At 36.2% G+C, this 15,945-nt stretch overlaps 2 protein-coding genes across 11 annotated transcripts; one reads left to right on the top strand and one right to left on the bottom strand.

The window, feature by feature from the left end:
- Nucleotides 1-64: 64 nt before the first annotated feature.
- Nucleotides 65-13,485, bottom strand: LOC129577487 (ras-related protein Rab-32). 9 transcript variants are annotated; one of them, XM_055464643.1, is made up of 7 exons: nt 13,468-13,485; nt 10,689-11,088; nt 2,187-2,386; nt 2,095-2,111; nt 1,747-1,928; nt 1,397-1,540; nt 97-1,288 (listed from the first exon to the last, which is right to left on the bottom strand). In XM_055464643.1, exons 3-7 carry the CDS (start codon nt 2,375-2,377, stop codon nt 1,181-1,183), a joined length of 642 nt encoding a protein of 213 aa, XP_055320618.1. In that variant the 5' UTR covers nt 2,378-2,386; nt 10,689-11,088; nt 13,468-13,485; the 3' UTR covers nt 97-1,180. The 9 variants fall into 9 exon arrangements, with proteins under 9 accessions (XP_055320609.1, XP_055320610.1, XP_055320611.1 ...); XM_055464639.1 differs by lacking the exon at nt 13,468-13,485 and adding an exon at nt 13,056-13,463; XM_055464638.1 differs by lacking the exon at nt 13,468-13,485 and adding an exon at nt 12,161-12,311.
- Nucleotides 13,486-13,954: 469 nt separating this feature from the next.
- On the top strand, nt 13,955-15,254 carry LOC129577489 (protein PET100 homolog, mitochondrial). 2 transcript variants are annotated; one of them, XR_008689008.1, is made up of 3 exons: nt 13,955-14,144; nt 14,207-14,721; nt 14,854-15,254. XR_008689008.1 is itself a non-coding variant. In XM_055464645.1 (2 exons), exon 2 carries the CDS (start codon nt 14,881-14,883, stop codon nt 15,163-15,165), a length of 285 nt encoding a protein of 94 aa, XP_055320620.1. In that variant the 5' UTR covers nt 14,564-14,721; nt 14,854-14,880; the 3' UTR covers nt 15,166-15,254. The 2 variants fall into 2 exon arrangements, 1 of the variants encoding a protein (XP_055320620.1); XM_055464645.1 differs by lacking the exon at nt 13,955-14,144 and having other exon boundaries at nt 14,564-14,721.
- Nucleotides 15,255-15,945: the final 691 nt, after the last annotated feature.

Below are 15,945 nucleotides of genomic sequence, written 5' to 3'. Positions count from 1 at the left end.
TTGATTTTCGTTATTTAAGTAGTAAATAATTTTAACATATGACTAATAAAAGGTAAAAACGTGGCGAAAAATCAGGTATCTGATTGCAGATATTCTGAATGATTTCCCTACAAATATTTGTTTTCTTCATTTTTTTTTTGCATTTGGCTGATAAATATGACAAGGAATGATATTTCTTGTACGACACACACAACATCCGTGAGTGTTGTGTATGTGTGGACGTTTGTTGTTTTTCCTTTTCCACTATTTAGAGTATTAAAACTGAATTCATAGTGCGATATAAGCGATATAAAGCCATAGATTTATATTTATATGTCATTGATTTGGCATCTCGGTTAGAAGCAAAAAAGGACGTTATAAGTGTTTAAGCTACTATTATTTATAATATTATTATTTGTCTCTCCTTCGTAGCGTATTATCACTGCATTTAAAAGCAAATGTGATAAAAGTGTTCCGAACACATTTTCTTTGTTTCGCTTTGAAAGTTTTTTTGTGTGGTTTGATACAGAAAAATATCAATATTTGAATAAACATCATCGGTTTGCAACAAACCAAAACATATTTACACACATTTTTTGATCTCGAATTATCGGTTACTTCTGCTATTTGCTGCTGCTTTTTTTGCTTTTTCATCATCTTGACATGGCAGGAAATTGAACATTCAAGTTTCTTTAAAAATTATTGTTTATTGACAATTTCGCCTTGTTATGTGCCGCATTTTAAATAACATTCACTAATCAACTATTATTTTTAATATTATTATTGTTTTTTGATGCTCTTTATTTTAGTTTTTCCTAAAACCATTTGCTTAAAATAACAAAGACGGATTTTTTTCTATTTCAAATGAATTTCTGGTAAATTGTGAATAAAGTGCCAAATTGTTTTGTGTTTGTTTGCATAAAAACGTATTGGAAGTTTATTAATATAAAAATTAGAATAAACGCAATCAACTACATATCTCTCTGTGTGTCGTACACTTGAAGTTAGTTGGAATTTCAAGTAGATAATATTAATAATGTTATAGTGTTATTTCTTGTGTATTATTTTTCTGTAATTTTTTTTCCTTCTCCTTTCACGTGTTTCGTCTGATCGACACATCTTAAAAATTCTTGAAATAAACGGTTTTCAATTAGATTAGAAACGATATATATATATATTTTTTCAAGCTATAAATAAAACGTCAGCAAGAGCAAAATTTCTTCGGGCGATCCGAACTGCTGCCGTCCAAGTTAAACTTTTCCCCATCAAGTATCTCGCCAGCATTGATAATCTTATCATTTAACAGAATCTGCATGTGTAAAAAGAGAAATGATTTGGTTTTTAATTAGTCCATTTCTATCTTCTTCTTTTTTTTGTTGCAATGGAGAAACGGAAAAGTTTTTTCACGGTTACTCACCTTATTGACTAATGCACGTGCTGCCTCTTCAATGTTAATGTTTTCTTTGGCCGATGTCTCAAACCAGCCGGCAAAACCGTGTTCTTTCACATATTCATCCATTTTGGCCGGAGTATTGACGATACCTTGTTTGGATTGATCACACTATATCATCGAAACAACAATTGGAATAATTTCAATTAAATTTAAAATTGAAGAAAAAAAACGTAATCAAATTCCAATTTGTCTCAATCGCAAACAGTAAAGTAAATTTTTGGGCTTGTGTAGAATCGATCGATAAATTTTTGATTTGAACCAAGTCCAATTGAGAGCGAGAGAGAAAAAAAATCCAATTAAAAGGTTAGTATTACCTTGTTTGCTATTAATATGCATGGAATTGGGCTTCCGTTCGGTAATTGCACTTTTGAATCTAAATCTTGTTTCCATTTGATAACCGCATCAAAGGTTGCACTTCGTGTGACATCAAATACGATGAATGCGCCAACGGCTTCTTTATAATAAACACGCGTCATATTTCCGAAACGCTCTTGACCTACAATAAAATCAAACGAGAGAGCGAGAGTGAGAGGGAGAGAGAGAAACTCATGTGATGAGTATTTAAATTCAAATGCATGTAATTTTTTCCAGTCTTTCCACTTGCATTGCAATTGCAATGGAAACTTTGGTATTAATTTTGTACGATGTAACACCATACACACCTGCAATGTCCCATAGCCTGTCCAATAAAAAAAAAAAGAATTAATCAGAATCACATTCGATATGAAAAGAAATATAGCTATTGGACACTTACTGCAGTCGAATGATTGTGTTTTGGTCCCAATTCAATACTTTCAATGCGAAGTCGACTCCGATGGTGGCTCGATAATTTTGGCTAAAGAACTGGTGCACATAACGTTTGATGAATGATGTTTTGCCTGTTCCGAGCTCGCCGATGACTAGTATCTTGTACAAATGCTCGCGCTTCTCCGGCGACGATGACATATTTCGTCGCTGAAAATTAGCAAAAAAAAAAAAAAACGAACAAACACAGAAAAGAAAAAGAAAGAAAGAAACGAAAACAAACACAACAAATCGATTAATTCCTCCCGTAAATTTCGATTACATTTGCTAAAATACATGCAACAAATAAGTATTTTTTCTCCGTCCCATTTTTCGAATCATTGTATATGTGATTGGCAGAATAACACAAACAAATTCTATCGATCTCTCAAATCAACCGACCGACCACTTGGGACCAATGGATTTTGAAAGTAATGCGTTTTGGATGAATAACTTTGTTCAAAATGGAAATTTGCGTTAATTTCAAAATGGAAATTCAATATTGAATTATTTTCTTGCTGTTCCCTTGTCATACAAACTGTCTAAGGTTAGCTCAATAAAATTTGAGCCCAAGTTTTTTTACGTTCATATCTGCGATTCAAACCGCATGTTCACTTCACGCGAAACCTTTGAAGTGATCCTTAAGTCAGTGTCGATTTGTATAATGAATTAGCGATATTTGTGTATTACTGTCTCCCCATACTATTAGAATCAAATGGTAACAACAGAGGGATAGAAGAAGAAGAGACAGAAAAAAAATAACGACAAGAGGAAAAATAAGACAGCAACACAAAGAAACAATGGCACCAACAAATTTATTCAGTTTCTTAACACACTTTTGCCGGCATTTGCAGTTAAATGTAATATAATAAACACTCAGAACCGAAAATAAACTCAACTAGCGACCAAATGAATATTGTTACAAATCCACGATTTTGTAAGCTTTTTCGCTCTCTCTCTCTCTCTCTACAATGAATTTATTTTAATATATAGAGTGTGTGTACTGTATGCGGTCGCTTGGTTGTTTTTACTTCACTACAGCGAAGCAGTTTTATGGTTTCGAACAAATATGAAATTATGTATTTTCATTGGCGGCAAAAGAGAGAGAGAGAGCGAACGATCGTGAGTGAGAGAGAGTGAGAGAGAGAGAGAGAGAGTTTGTGTCTTTGTATGCGTCGAGACGACTTCATTGTATTTACATACTTTGAAACACGTCCCTTATCAATCGAGAGTCGAGTCGACAACAAACTTTTTAATCAACTTGAACATTGAATCAACACATCACAACGCATACAAAACAAATCAAACAGAAAATGAACGATAAAATAAAAAATACGTTTGTATGTAAAAGGAATGAAACGAATAATTGTCACACCGTTTCGAATCTTCTTTTCTTTATCAACAATTTCATTTACACCGCTATGAAGGGTTTCCTTCGTATTTCTTTTCGCGATAGTTTTAAATTGAATGGATTAGAATTAAATTTTTTTGAATGAAAAAAATAAACAGAAAAATGATGGGGAAAAAAGCAGGAAAACAGGAAACAGAACAACACAAAAATAACACAACAAAACTAGATAAAATTGACAATTGGTTGGATTCGTTCGATTACCCCGTCATCATCCCAAACTAAATCACCGTACGGCGGCATTATGAAATCCGTGATAAATGTGCTGCTCGTTTGCAAATCGTCATCAAATTGTGACGTTAATAGTGAATCCGGTCGATTTTCGGGTAAAATATCGTCGTCTTCAGTGTTAATGGTACTATTCGATGTGGATGGCGATCCAGCAGCCGATTTGTTAGACGATTGCTCAATGTACGCAATACGACGACGACCACGGCTCGTTTGTTGCTGAGATCGCATTTGGTTTAGCTCGTGGTCGTCGATAATGAGCTCGTCTTTATCTTTCACATTCACATTTAGCGCGCTCAATGGTTCGTCGCCGTGCACGTGAGCAAATGAATCACTATTGTGCGTATCTATGTACGAAGACGTTGTTATGATTGATGTGTATGCGGTAGCTGGATCGTTATCAAGTGCTGAATAGGTGTTGTGGTGCAAATTTTGATTAGACGGGAAAATTGGACGGACTTGCTTTCCTACCTCAAATTGTAGTGGTTGTGCCGTTGACGACGATGATGATGATGGCGATTCATTCTCTTCGTTTGGTTGTAATACTTTTGCGCCACTTGATTGGGTCAGTGTATGTAGTAGCTCTTTGTCCTTGTCATCAATAGTGGTGGTGGTGGGTTTTTTATCGTCACTTTTTGATTCTTTTTGTCCGCTTGTTGACGTCTCACTTTGTAACGAGGTAACTTCTTCGATAATTACTTTTGGAATGATCTCAGGCTGTGGTGGTATTGGTTGACTGCCACTTGTGTCACTTGAACTGGTCGATTGATGGGCGAATTTTATGGTTTCGCTAGCCGCAACGCCTGGGTATCGACGTCCTCTGGCCGATTCTGGCACATCCATCGACATGGAATTTCGCTGTTCGGCTTCAATTATTTCCGTTAGCAATGAATCTTTCTCCTGAACTACAACTTTACTAGCGGCTGCTATTTCCTCTGGCTCTTCAACATCGAAACTGGTGATCAACAAAAGTTCGGCGCTTTGCTTTGGAGCAATTGTCTCTTGTCCAACGTTTGCGGCTGAAGCACTCGTATCGACTGATTGTTGCGATTGCATCGTCGATTGTACTTTGATGGTTGCACCGCGTTGTACGACTTTTTTTATGGAAGCAGCCGTTGTTGTTGCACATCGATATGATGGTATTGTCGATGGTGCTTGCGTTGTTGGTACAGGCGGCACGCCGACCGTATTCATAAGTGTTAGATCATGGTTGATATTCAATTTCTTTGGTGGTTGCTGCTGCTGCTGTTGTTGTTGTATTGTCAATGCCTTGCGTTCGAATTTATTCGGTTCGATTTCGGTTGACGGCTGTTGTTTGCGTTGCAACTCTGATGCCGAATCAGCCGTGATACTGCGTTTTTTACCTGATATCGTAATTTGTAGCTTTTCTGTGCTTGTACTTTTCCGACCACCAGTGCCCATTCTACTATTGCCATTTTTCGCTTGAGAAAACCCGCTCCTAATGCTCAAATTACTGCTCGCATTCCAGGCGCGAGTCAAATTACTACTGGCTCCACTATCGACCGAGCTACTGCCACTCGCAATACTACTTCGAATCGTTCGATATTGCGTTTGACCAATTTTAACGCCACCATCTAAATTATCGCTGCTGCTCTCCTGGCGATAATCAATGTTCACCAAATTCATTTCCGAAACACTGTGATGACTAACACTGGCCGTCGTTCCAACACGATTCTGAAGTGCCAATTGAGGTGCATTCGATATGGTTTCTACACTTGTTGCCGTACGCAACGGAATTGACGATTTTTTCACGGTCGATTCCTTTGGCGGCGACTTTTTTGGCGTTAACGAGAATTTTTTCACTAATGCAGCCGTTCGGCCTTTACTTCGAACGGGTTTTGGTGTTGTTAACATCGGAAATGAATTGCTTGTCGATGGCAAATCGTTTGGAGATTTCTTTGACGCATCTTCATTCAAATGTTCACTCATTTTTGTTGTTTTCTTCTTCAAATGCAACAACGTCAACACTTTGTTAAAACGCTTTTTCTTGCTGCTGGTCGACGGCGATTTTGCCACAAACAACGACTCGGATGGTACTGAAATCGTATCGTTCCCCGATTCAATTATCGTTTGTTCACTTGTGGAAGCTGCTTCTGCAGCAGCTAATTGGTCAGACGTAAAGTTGGTGACGATGGAAACGGGTTTTGGATTATAATTATCGTCCGTGCTTTTGTTATTCACAAAATCAATCACAGTTTCATCCGATGAGAAAGATGCACGCGCCACATAAATTCCTTGTGAATTTTTTATGCTTAAAAATTTTTTCATATCGGCTCAGGGCGACCAATTCGTCAATGTAGCATTATTATTACATTGATCGATTGCTCATGGCTCTTATAATTGGTTTTATTTCTTTTAATCAATTACACGGAGAAAAAAAACAACAGCTCAATCGATAAAATGCTTCACTTCAAAATACTCGATCATTATTTAGCAATTTTCCGGAAAAAATTGTAAACAATTTCTAACGAAATTAAACGCGCAATTATCGAATTTGGAACAACACACTCAAGACAAAGAAAAAATAAAGCAACAGAAGAAAAGGAAACACAAAAATTAATTGATTGGTGCTGGTCGAAGCTGCCGTTTCCAACTTGTCAATGCTCTAAACGGATACTAAGTTGTGTGCGAAGCTCAGAAAGCAAAATGCTGTTAAGTGCGCAACGGATCGCGAATACAAACGAAATTCTAAACTCCATAAATTTGATTTGGGTTTTCCTATTTTCTCATGTCTCTCGCTCTCTCTCGCCCTGTCTCTGTATTCAAGAAATAGTGCTAAATGAGGAGCCGCGCACTTTTGTGAATGTGGATGCGATGCGCACATGTGGGTGTCATATGATATATGCACCAGCTATTTGCATATATGTTTGAATTTTCCATCGTGTGTACGGCCGTGGTGTCAGTGCTACGCGCTGTGAAAAAAATTTAGCAAAACAAACACAAAAGGCGCACTTTTGTAATACAATCATGGTAATCATGCTCTGTTTCACTTATCATTTTTCTTTGTGATTTCGATGTTTTTTTGTTCTTCGATGTGTTTGTGTGCGATTAACATATGATGATGAACAAGAAGAAAAACAAACGAAACGCAATAGGATCACACTTCACTTGATTGAGAAGAGAGAAAAAAAGTAAACAAATCTGACCGATGTGACAAAAATTCTGTGGAAGAAGATTCGTAGAATGTATTGTCTTACATTGCACACAATGCTTTCAGCAAACGACGTAGACGGGAAATCAAATAGATAGGTCGGTTCAGTGAGCACAATACAAAATGAAAAACCGCTTCAGAAATGCCAGAAAAATGCTATTTACTCCAGATTTTGTTCGCTTTCTGAATGACTATGTGTGATCGAAGGCGATTTAGCTGTGGGTTTGCAACAATGACAAACAAGCTGAACACTCCTATTGGACAGAGTTCAGGAAGTTAATTTTCTTCGAGTACGAAAATCGGTGCGAATCGGAAGCCATTCAAGCAAATAACTGAAATCAGTGCAAAAAATCAACTGACCCAGTCTCAGGCATCGAACGAAGTAGTAATTCAATTAAACCAAATTCCAAAAAATATGTTGAGGCATTCTCTTTTCAAAAACCACGAGTCACACTGCTTCGCATATAAAGTCACTAGATTAGACGTATGGTGGGAAATAGGAATCCAGTGCCGATGATCACTAGTATGCATTGTTTGTCTCTCTGTTGGAACATATGAAAACCAACAACAACGAAGAATAGAAGAAATTGATAGAACACATATCTTTGGGTACACGTGTGGGGCTTCAGTTCAGTTCAAAGTAGCAAGTTAAGCATATTCTTTCGAGGCGACTACAATATCAATTGCAAAAGAAATAAATACATTCCTGTTGCTTTCGAAATATATTGGGCTTGATTTGCGAGTAAAATGATACTTTTTTAGCCGTCTTTTCATCACATGCAATTGAAATGTTGCATCCAGCATTCGATAATACGGCTGGCTTAAATCACGCTGCAAATTGGTTTACCACAAACAACGCGCACGATCCGCAATGTGTCCGCGCGCGCTCAGCTCAATGATAAGAGATTTTTTTTTCTTGAGAGAGACAGAGAGAGAGAGAGAGTCGTTTTTTTTAATTCTAGAGAGGGTGTCAGATTTGCAGCATTCGCTCATTCCGATTTGGCATGTCTAATGGGCGCCAATTCATTAACACCGCATTTTTTTTACTAAAACTCTCGCAAATCTAATAATGACGAATGATTAAATCATAAGTGGTATTATCATGTTGATGGATCAATTTTGCGTTACATGCTCATCAAGATATATTCGTATGTGTGTGTGTGACTTGTTTCTACTAAGTGATAAGAAACATCAAATTCGAGATAGACAAAACTCGTTTTCATATCAACGATGTGGAAATTGAACTTTTGAGAAGGGTGTACCGAACGATTTCGACACACTTATGCGTATGAGTTTGAAAGAACTGGTTTTACAAGACATGTTATACAGTGAAACGTTCTGAAAATGTGGGATCTATGCGGAAAAATACCCTATGCACCTTCGAATAAATTCCGAAAACTATGCCGTGGTTGAAGCAAATTAAAGAAAAAAGAACTTCAACTATATCGATGGTGGTAAACTGCAGCTCGTACCCAAGAGAAACCAATCAATTTACTCTACGCTTAAAGAATGCCAAGTTTAAGTAGTTCAATTTATTTTACACTGTTTGGACGCCCGCCAAGTTAAAAATGCACTGAAGATTCGGCGTAACTTCGGTGTGAAATAACTTCAGTTCAATACTATGTGTAATACAAATATATGTATTCAACTTAAGTTAAATGACTCCGAAGTTACATCTTTTGTCCAGTATATTTTTAACTGGAATTTGAATTATCATTATGCAACGCCATCTATAGATAGATATGCTAAGTTAAAAATATACCGGACAAAGAGTGTAGCTTCGGAGTAATTTAACTTAAGTTTAATATATATATTTGTATTACACATAGTATTGAACTGAAGTTATTTCACACCGAAGTTACGCCGAATCTTCAGTGCATTTTTAACTTGGCGGGCGTCTAAACAGTGTAAAATAAATTGAATTACTTAAACTTGGCATTCTTTAAGCGTAGAGTAAATTGATTGGTTTCTCTTGGGTAGTAATCGAAGTAAAATACTCATAAATGTGATAATTTATTGAAGGACAAATAATTAAATTTTTTCCTGTTTTGTATTGCAAATCTCATACACACGTGTGGCGCACATTTGTTTCATTGTCAACACTGTGAATCAGCGAATAACAATGAAAACAAGAGAATCATTGAATGGCTTGCGAAAAAAGTAGAGAACTAAATGGGAGAACCTATAAATTGTGATCGTGGTAACAGACAGCAAACAATTTAAATTTGGAACAAACTAGACTATAAAGTCAAACTCATGGAAAATGTTGCTGATCTAATTTGAAATTAGTTTAAGCTGTTTTTTACATCTCATTTTATAAAACAAAGACATTTTTACTATGGTAACTAATTCTTGTCCGACGTTTGTTTCGCAATCTGTACAACTCTTGGGTCTCCAACGTATAGAGATGTCCATGAGAACAAGAAAATTTGTGTTGCTGGCGTTATTCTACACGCACCAAATTAAACAAATAAATCCTCTTGACTTTTCACATTATCTTGAGTCTTGTGACAACCCAATAAACTAGATCATAGTTTCAGTGCGTTCGGACGTCATTTATTGCTACCAATAAATATCGAATTGTGTTCGATACGGGAACTACTGATTCATTTGTTTGCGACACTTATCGATTAAATCAATAGTTTTATTGTCGATTCGAAATTTGATTACAATGAAATCAATCCACTTTGAATCAACCCCTTTGAGTATAATCGCCCGATGACGCACTGGACGGTTCTGTCGCTGTTTGACTGATATGGTTTCATTCAGGAGAATAAGTTTTTTTTTAGTCATATCACTTTTCCTCTCGTTGCCGATTTTGAATGAAAGCTTATTTAATGAAAAAGAAAACTGATGTTGCGTCTGTCCATTTCTCATCATATGATCTTCCGCAAAATTCGATCATCTGAAGCACAAGCTAAAGCGCAACTTTTATCAGTTTGTCGTCCGTCGACATATACTTCAATGTTACTTCATTTTACGCTTGTCAGTTTAACTCGCAGCAAACCCGCAATCAAAAAGGTCAATCCTGGCGACAACCAAATGCAAAAAAAAAAGAAAATAATAAAACTGTAAACATGACCCTCGGAATGTGAAGAAAGAAAGTGAGAGCGAAAAAAAACATCGGCGAATGAAAGTGAAATTCGATGACAGTATTGCGTTCATGACGAGAGTAAAACAAATCACACTGATAAAATTTAGAATGAACGCTCGCCACAGTCAACATGCCGATTTATGGTTCGTGAAGACGACATTTCTAGTCAATGTGTCAACCACCTCCAGCTACGATTTTGAAGTGCTTTTATCATTCATCTTGATCATAAAACGCATTGCGCCGTTCTAACAAAAGGTGAGCAACGGTAACATTTTCGGTAACTCTAACTTTGTATTCATGTGGCTCTATTCTCATAGGGCTCTTTGTTGAAGACCATTCTTTTTTAGCAAATTAAACGGTAATCTTATTAATACCGCATATATTAAAGGCCCAGCAAATGCACCGAAATTCTTTTGGATTATTTTGGCTAATCGCTCGATTCTAATAAGATTGAGTACTGTATTGGCCATTTGCTGCGTTTTTAGCCTTCAAAGTGGGTTGTATTTTAAATTAATTAATTTCGTGCTAATTGATCGATTCGCGGAATATATGTACAACAAAATGCGCTTACCTCGATGAATAACGTTGATAATAAGTCTGGAAAATTGTAGCGTCTGTCGATAGATAAGTATCCGATACGGTTTGTGTAGCTCCACTCAAATTATTTAATTAAAATCTGTTGCGATGGCGGTTGTTTTTTCTGCTTTTTTATTTATTGCAACACACAAATGATGAAAATGATTTGAAAAAAGTGTCTTCCTCCAATTCGAATGTGAGTGTGGTCGTTTAACCAAAATGAAAATCACAAACAACGGATACGATTCCAATCACTATATCTAAAACATCACATAATAATTTTACATATCGCATTCACTATATATCGACTCGTATAAACATATATAACTGATGAATGGTGATAAGTGTTGTGTGTGACTCGCGATCAGGAAATCGAAGCAAACCAGGTGAATTTGCTAGAAAATTAAATGTACGGAGAAAGAAAAAAGAAAAAAATATAAATATAAAATGTGAGTTTAAGAAAACGATTGCGTTAAATTATGAATACTGGTCACATCCATTACATACAAACACACACATACGAGTTGACCAACGCGTAACCACAGACACACCTTTGGATGTCGTTGTTTTGATAAAAACACATCGAACGAAAGTGAAAATAGCGAGGCAAAAACTTTCTTTGCCACTGGCGCTTGCCACTAACTAAATATAATTTATATAATTCTGCGGTGCGTCACGAAGAAATCTAAAATATTTGTTTGTTTGCAGTCGTAGCGTTCTTATCGCGAGGCGCGCTCTCTCTCTCTCTCACTCACTGTCTTTCTCTCTCTCTCTCTCTCTCTCTTCATCTCTCATTCTCTCACCAATTCCTGGCCGTACTCGAAATCGTACACAGAAAGTGTGTGAAGTAGAAGCAAAAGAAGTACATGGGAAAAACGGCCATTCATTCACACAAACAAAAGCGAACACACAAAATAGATTACGATTATTTTTACGATTGAGCATTTAATTAAAAGCGTTTAACGATTTTGATACGAATTTTTCATGCGTACTACAATAATTATGTATAGTTAAGACGAATGACACTAAATCGAAAAAGGTTGAATGGCTAGAAGTTATTGAAATGAATAAGTTGCATTCGACATCAATTTAATAACCATTAAATCAATGAATTAAAAGATAATCGCACGACTGTCGGTTTAAGAACAACACCTCTAACAAGTCTATCAGTGTATCACTTAAGCGAATGTCACATTTGATTCACTACGTGTTTTTTTAATGGAGAATCCAACCGAAAAAAGAGCTCGATTTGAGTCAAAGTATTTGACCAATTGATTGATAAAATTCCGAAAGTAAAAAACAGTGTCGATCAAATTAACAAATGGGCACAAGTAGTCTGTCTGACATCGATGACTATTTTTTGTGAAGGAAGTTTTAGAATATTTGTTTGAAAACAGAGCAGAAAATACAATTGACGCATAGATTATCAACGTCATTCACACTGAAGGATCAAAGAAAGCATCGTACTTAGAGCTACTGAAGACCGTCTAACTGAACGCACAATCAATTTGAACTGTTGCGAGTGTGGCTATTTCCCAAAACTATAACCAAAACAAAAAAAAATATAATATTGCTCCGTTCGTTCGTTCATTCGTTCGTTTGTTCGTTCTTGCTCTCTCGACTCGTTGTATGTACTTCAGTTACGACGGGTGATGCGGTTTTTTTTGGTCGCTTTCTGCACATATATATACGTATTTGACTACTGGAAGTATACTGTCACATTTGTTTTCGAAAAAAGCGTTGAAACAGTTACACATAGTCGGAACATCATCATTTTGTGTTGCGGTCTCTATTGCACGAACTTGTTCTCGCTAACAAACACATGCTACTCAGTACTCAACAGCGAGAGTGAATACGGAGTGGCAGAGAATTCAATGTTCAATATTGCTTTGGTTTTATCATAGAAACACACTGGGAGAAAAGCCGTTAGTTCTCTGTTTTGCACGCGCTCATGACAAACATACACTAGCTAGCGCACACGCGCACGCACCTATTCATCCATACAGAAATATCAATTTAATTGTTCAACAATTTGTTATTATAATAGATGCAAATTTGTATCGTATTTGGTTGGATGTTTTGTGTGCGGTTGCGCTCAGACAGCAGCATTCGCATTGGATTACAGATTGTCATTGAAATGCAATTCAATCCGTTCTACTCAATAAAAATGGAATAAATACAAAAAAATGCGCTTTCAATTCTACAATAGATCAGATTGATTTCTTAGACAGCATCAATTAATCCTGTAGTTCTCTCGATCGGAGAAACTGTTCGGCTGCTCATGTTTTCTCGCACATGTTTACCTTCGCTCATGATTCGATTATGGTAGTATAAGTATGGGTAGGTAAGGTATATGGCTTACGGTGAAAAAATGAACAAATAACGTTGTCGTTTCTGTTGATACATCATACTTCTTAGCCGCCGTTCAACATTTGTATTATCAATTTTAATTTTATCACGTTTACGATAAGAACACGTACGTACACAAACTCAACTACAAAAAAAGCGAATCAAATGTAACAAATTGTTTTTCTGCCTGAACCGTATTTATCTCACACTTTTTTTCTTTCTCTTTGTTCCCCTTTAAATTCACAAATCAACGATTCCAGTCTAATCAAAGTGCATCTTTTCGAAAGTGATTCGACAAGAGCGAGAAAGAAGATAACGAAATTAGAAAATATGCATTTGACTCGGGCGGATGGTTCATGATACTGTAAACAAATGACTCACAAACTCACTTTTTTTTACTTCGTCTCTATTGATATGTACTGTACCTGTCAAAATATGCGCACAAACAGCTTGCGAGAGGGAATTTCAAACGATATTCAGCACACAGATTGACTGTGTGGTGTTACATTGCAATGATTTGTCATGCAAACCGTTGTGCGATATTGTCATCTCGGCATTGCAACCCCTTCAGGCGATTGTAAACAACATTACATCGCATGCGCAACACTCGCAAAACCAAACTAAAAATTATCATGTTTTATCTTGCGTTTACTTATTCAAAAAAAAAAAACAAGAATCTTTGTTTCATTTCTTCTATGGGCTGTTTATTCAATTTGAACTGGATTCAACTAGATGAAGATTATTCCTATGCCTTTTGTGTTCTAATTTCGTGGTCAGCTGATTTCATTTACAAATCAGCTTTTCCTCAAGTTCCGAAGAATATGCACGACAAAAGTTGTACTTAATACAAAAGTAGCGACCACAATGCCATCTACCATCAATAGAACCAAATTGGCCATGAAATGTCACAGTTGCAAAGCAATTTCAAGCTAAAAAGTGTTTATTTTTTGGAATGTCGACATAAACGACTAAATATGCCACAAAAAAACCGAACTAATTAAACTGGAAATTAAATCAGATCCATACATGAAAAAAAAGAAATAAATTTCGCTTCGGAAAGAAGAAACATTGCCACAAACCGTTGCAATTATTGAAAACAATGGTAAGATTATTGGAATTTTCTAAAACAAATAGAATTGTCATTCATGTTATTTGAATTTGCAGAGACATAGCATTGTGTATGAACGTTTGTGTTTTTCGGTTGAATGGTTCCAAGTAGAAGCGGTTCTAGTGCGGCATTTCATTCTCAAATATTTTCGCTACTGTTTCACAGAAATGATGTGAGTCAGATGAGACTCTTCATGTAGGGCCAAATTACCATTTTCAGACGTTAAAAAAATGTGTGTATTTTTGTCACTGCCGTTTTGGAAAATGTTCGCGTCATACATCTAGTAGAAAACAACAACAATACATGCTTTCCATCCGTACACATATATGCTTGTGGCTAATGTTCCGCAATCTCATTGCATCGTTGACGATTTCATCATTTTGCTCGAGACTCTTTTCAAATGTATGAATTTGGTAACGTAAAATGACATGGCTGTCGTGTAAACGCGGCCCAAACAATGTAAATGACACTGACAACGTTTGACACTTCAGCGAGTGTTATATCAAAACAAAAGCGGAATGAATAATCGTGAAAAATCGACGTTTTTCTGAAATTCAATCACATTTTTCACGTGAGTATCATTTGCCATTTCTTCGATTTTCCAATTTTCATTTGAGAAAGAAAGAGTGTCAACATCGATTTATCAAAATAAATCATGATTTCAGTTATTAACCACATTTCTTACTCTCCACTGTTGTTACAGAGTGTTTTGCACCTTGGCTCGATCAGAATGGGTGGCTGGATGTTGGAAATTGCCAAAATGGGGTTGTATTTAACATTTCCAGTGGCTGCATTTCACATATTCAATTCGCCCGAGTATTTCGAAAAGTATGTTATTGAGAAGAAACGAGAAATGTATCCGCACGAAGATGAATTGTATCGCGAAGAAATTGGCCAACTATTTCGGGACATGAACAGCGGCAACTTGGAGAATAAATTGAAGCAATTCAGTAAAATGGAACAGCAACGGATCAATCGAACAGAAGCCGATAATCTAGCAACAGCTACGAACTGAACGATTTTAGCGAAATAATTTTATGTAGATAAAAAAATGAGAAGAATATGTTCAATTTGTCATTGCGAATAAATTCGATGCTTCGAAAAGTTCTTTCGAAATATTGAAATTGACAAAAATATTGTTCTTTCATTACAGAGATGGATTTAAAATGAATAAAAAATAAATTAATTGGAATTAGATCAATTTATGCCAAATTACAGCGCTTATTGGTTCGAAATGCTCAAGTAACCTGAAATATCGTACCGATAATATTTACCATTGCATTGTGACAGTTGACACTACTGCTGTCATGTGAATACACCTTTACCTCGGTGGGTCTCAGTTCAAGTTTGAAGTTTCGTATGCAACATCACAGTTGGAATTAACGGTCATATTTTCTAATTTCGTTATCTTCTTTCTCGCTCTTGTCGAATCACTTTCGAAAAGATGCACTTTGATTAGACTGGAATCGTTGATTTGTGAATTTAAAGGGGAACAAAGAGAAAGAAAAAAAGTGTGAGATAAATACGGTTCAGGCAGAAAAACAATTTGTTACATTTGATTCGCTTTTTCTTGTGGTTGAGTTCAATTACGTACGTGTTCGTATCGTGAACGTGATAAAATTAAAATTGATAACACAAATGTTGAACGGCGGCTAAGAACTATGATGTATTAACAGAAACGACGAGTTATTTGTTCATTTTTTCACCGTAAGCCATATACCTTACCTACCCATACTTATACTACCATAATCGAATCATGAACGAAGGTAAACATGCGCGAGAAAACATGAGCAGC

The sequence above is a fragment of the Sitodiplosis mosellana genome, unplaced genomic scaffold (assembly GCF_009176505.1).
Source record: "Sitodiplosis mosellana isolate CC-2019 unplaced genomic scaffold, AAFC_SMos_1.0 Smas_scaffold_6197, whole genome shotgun sequence".
Taxonomy (NCBI): Eukaryota; Metazoa; Arthropoda; class Insecta; order Diptera; family Cecidomyiidae; genus Sitodiplosis; species Sitodiplosis mosellana.
This window is presented reverse-complemented; position numbering and strand designations above follow the sequence as displayed.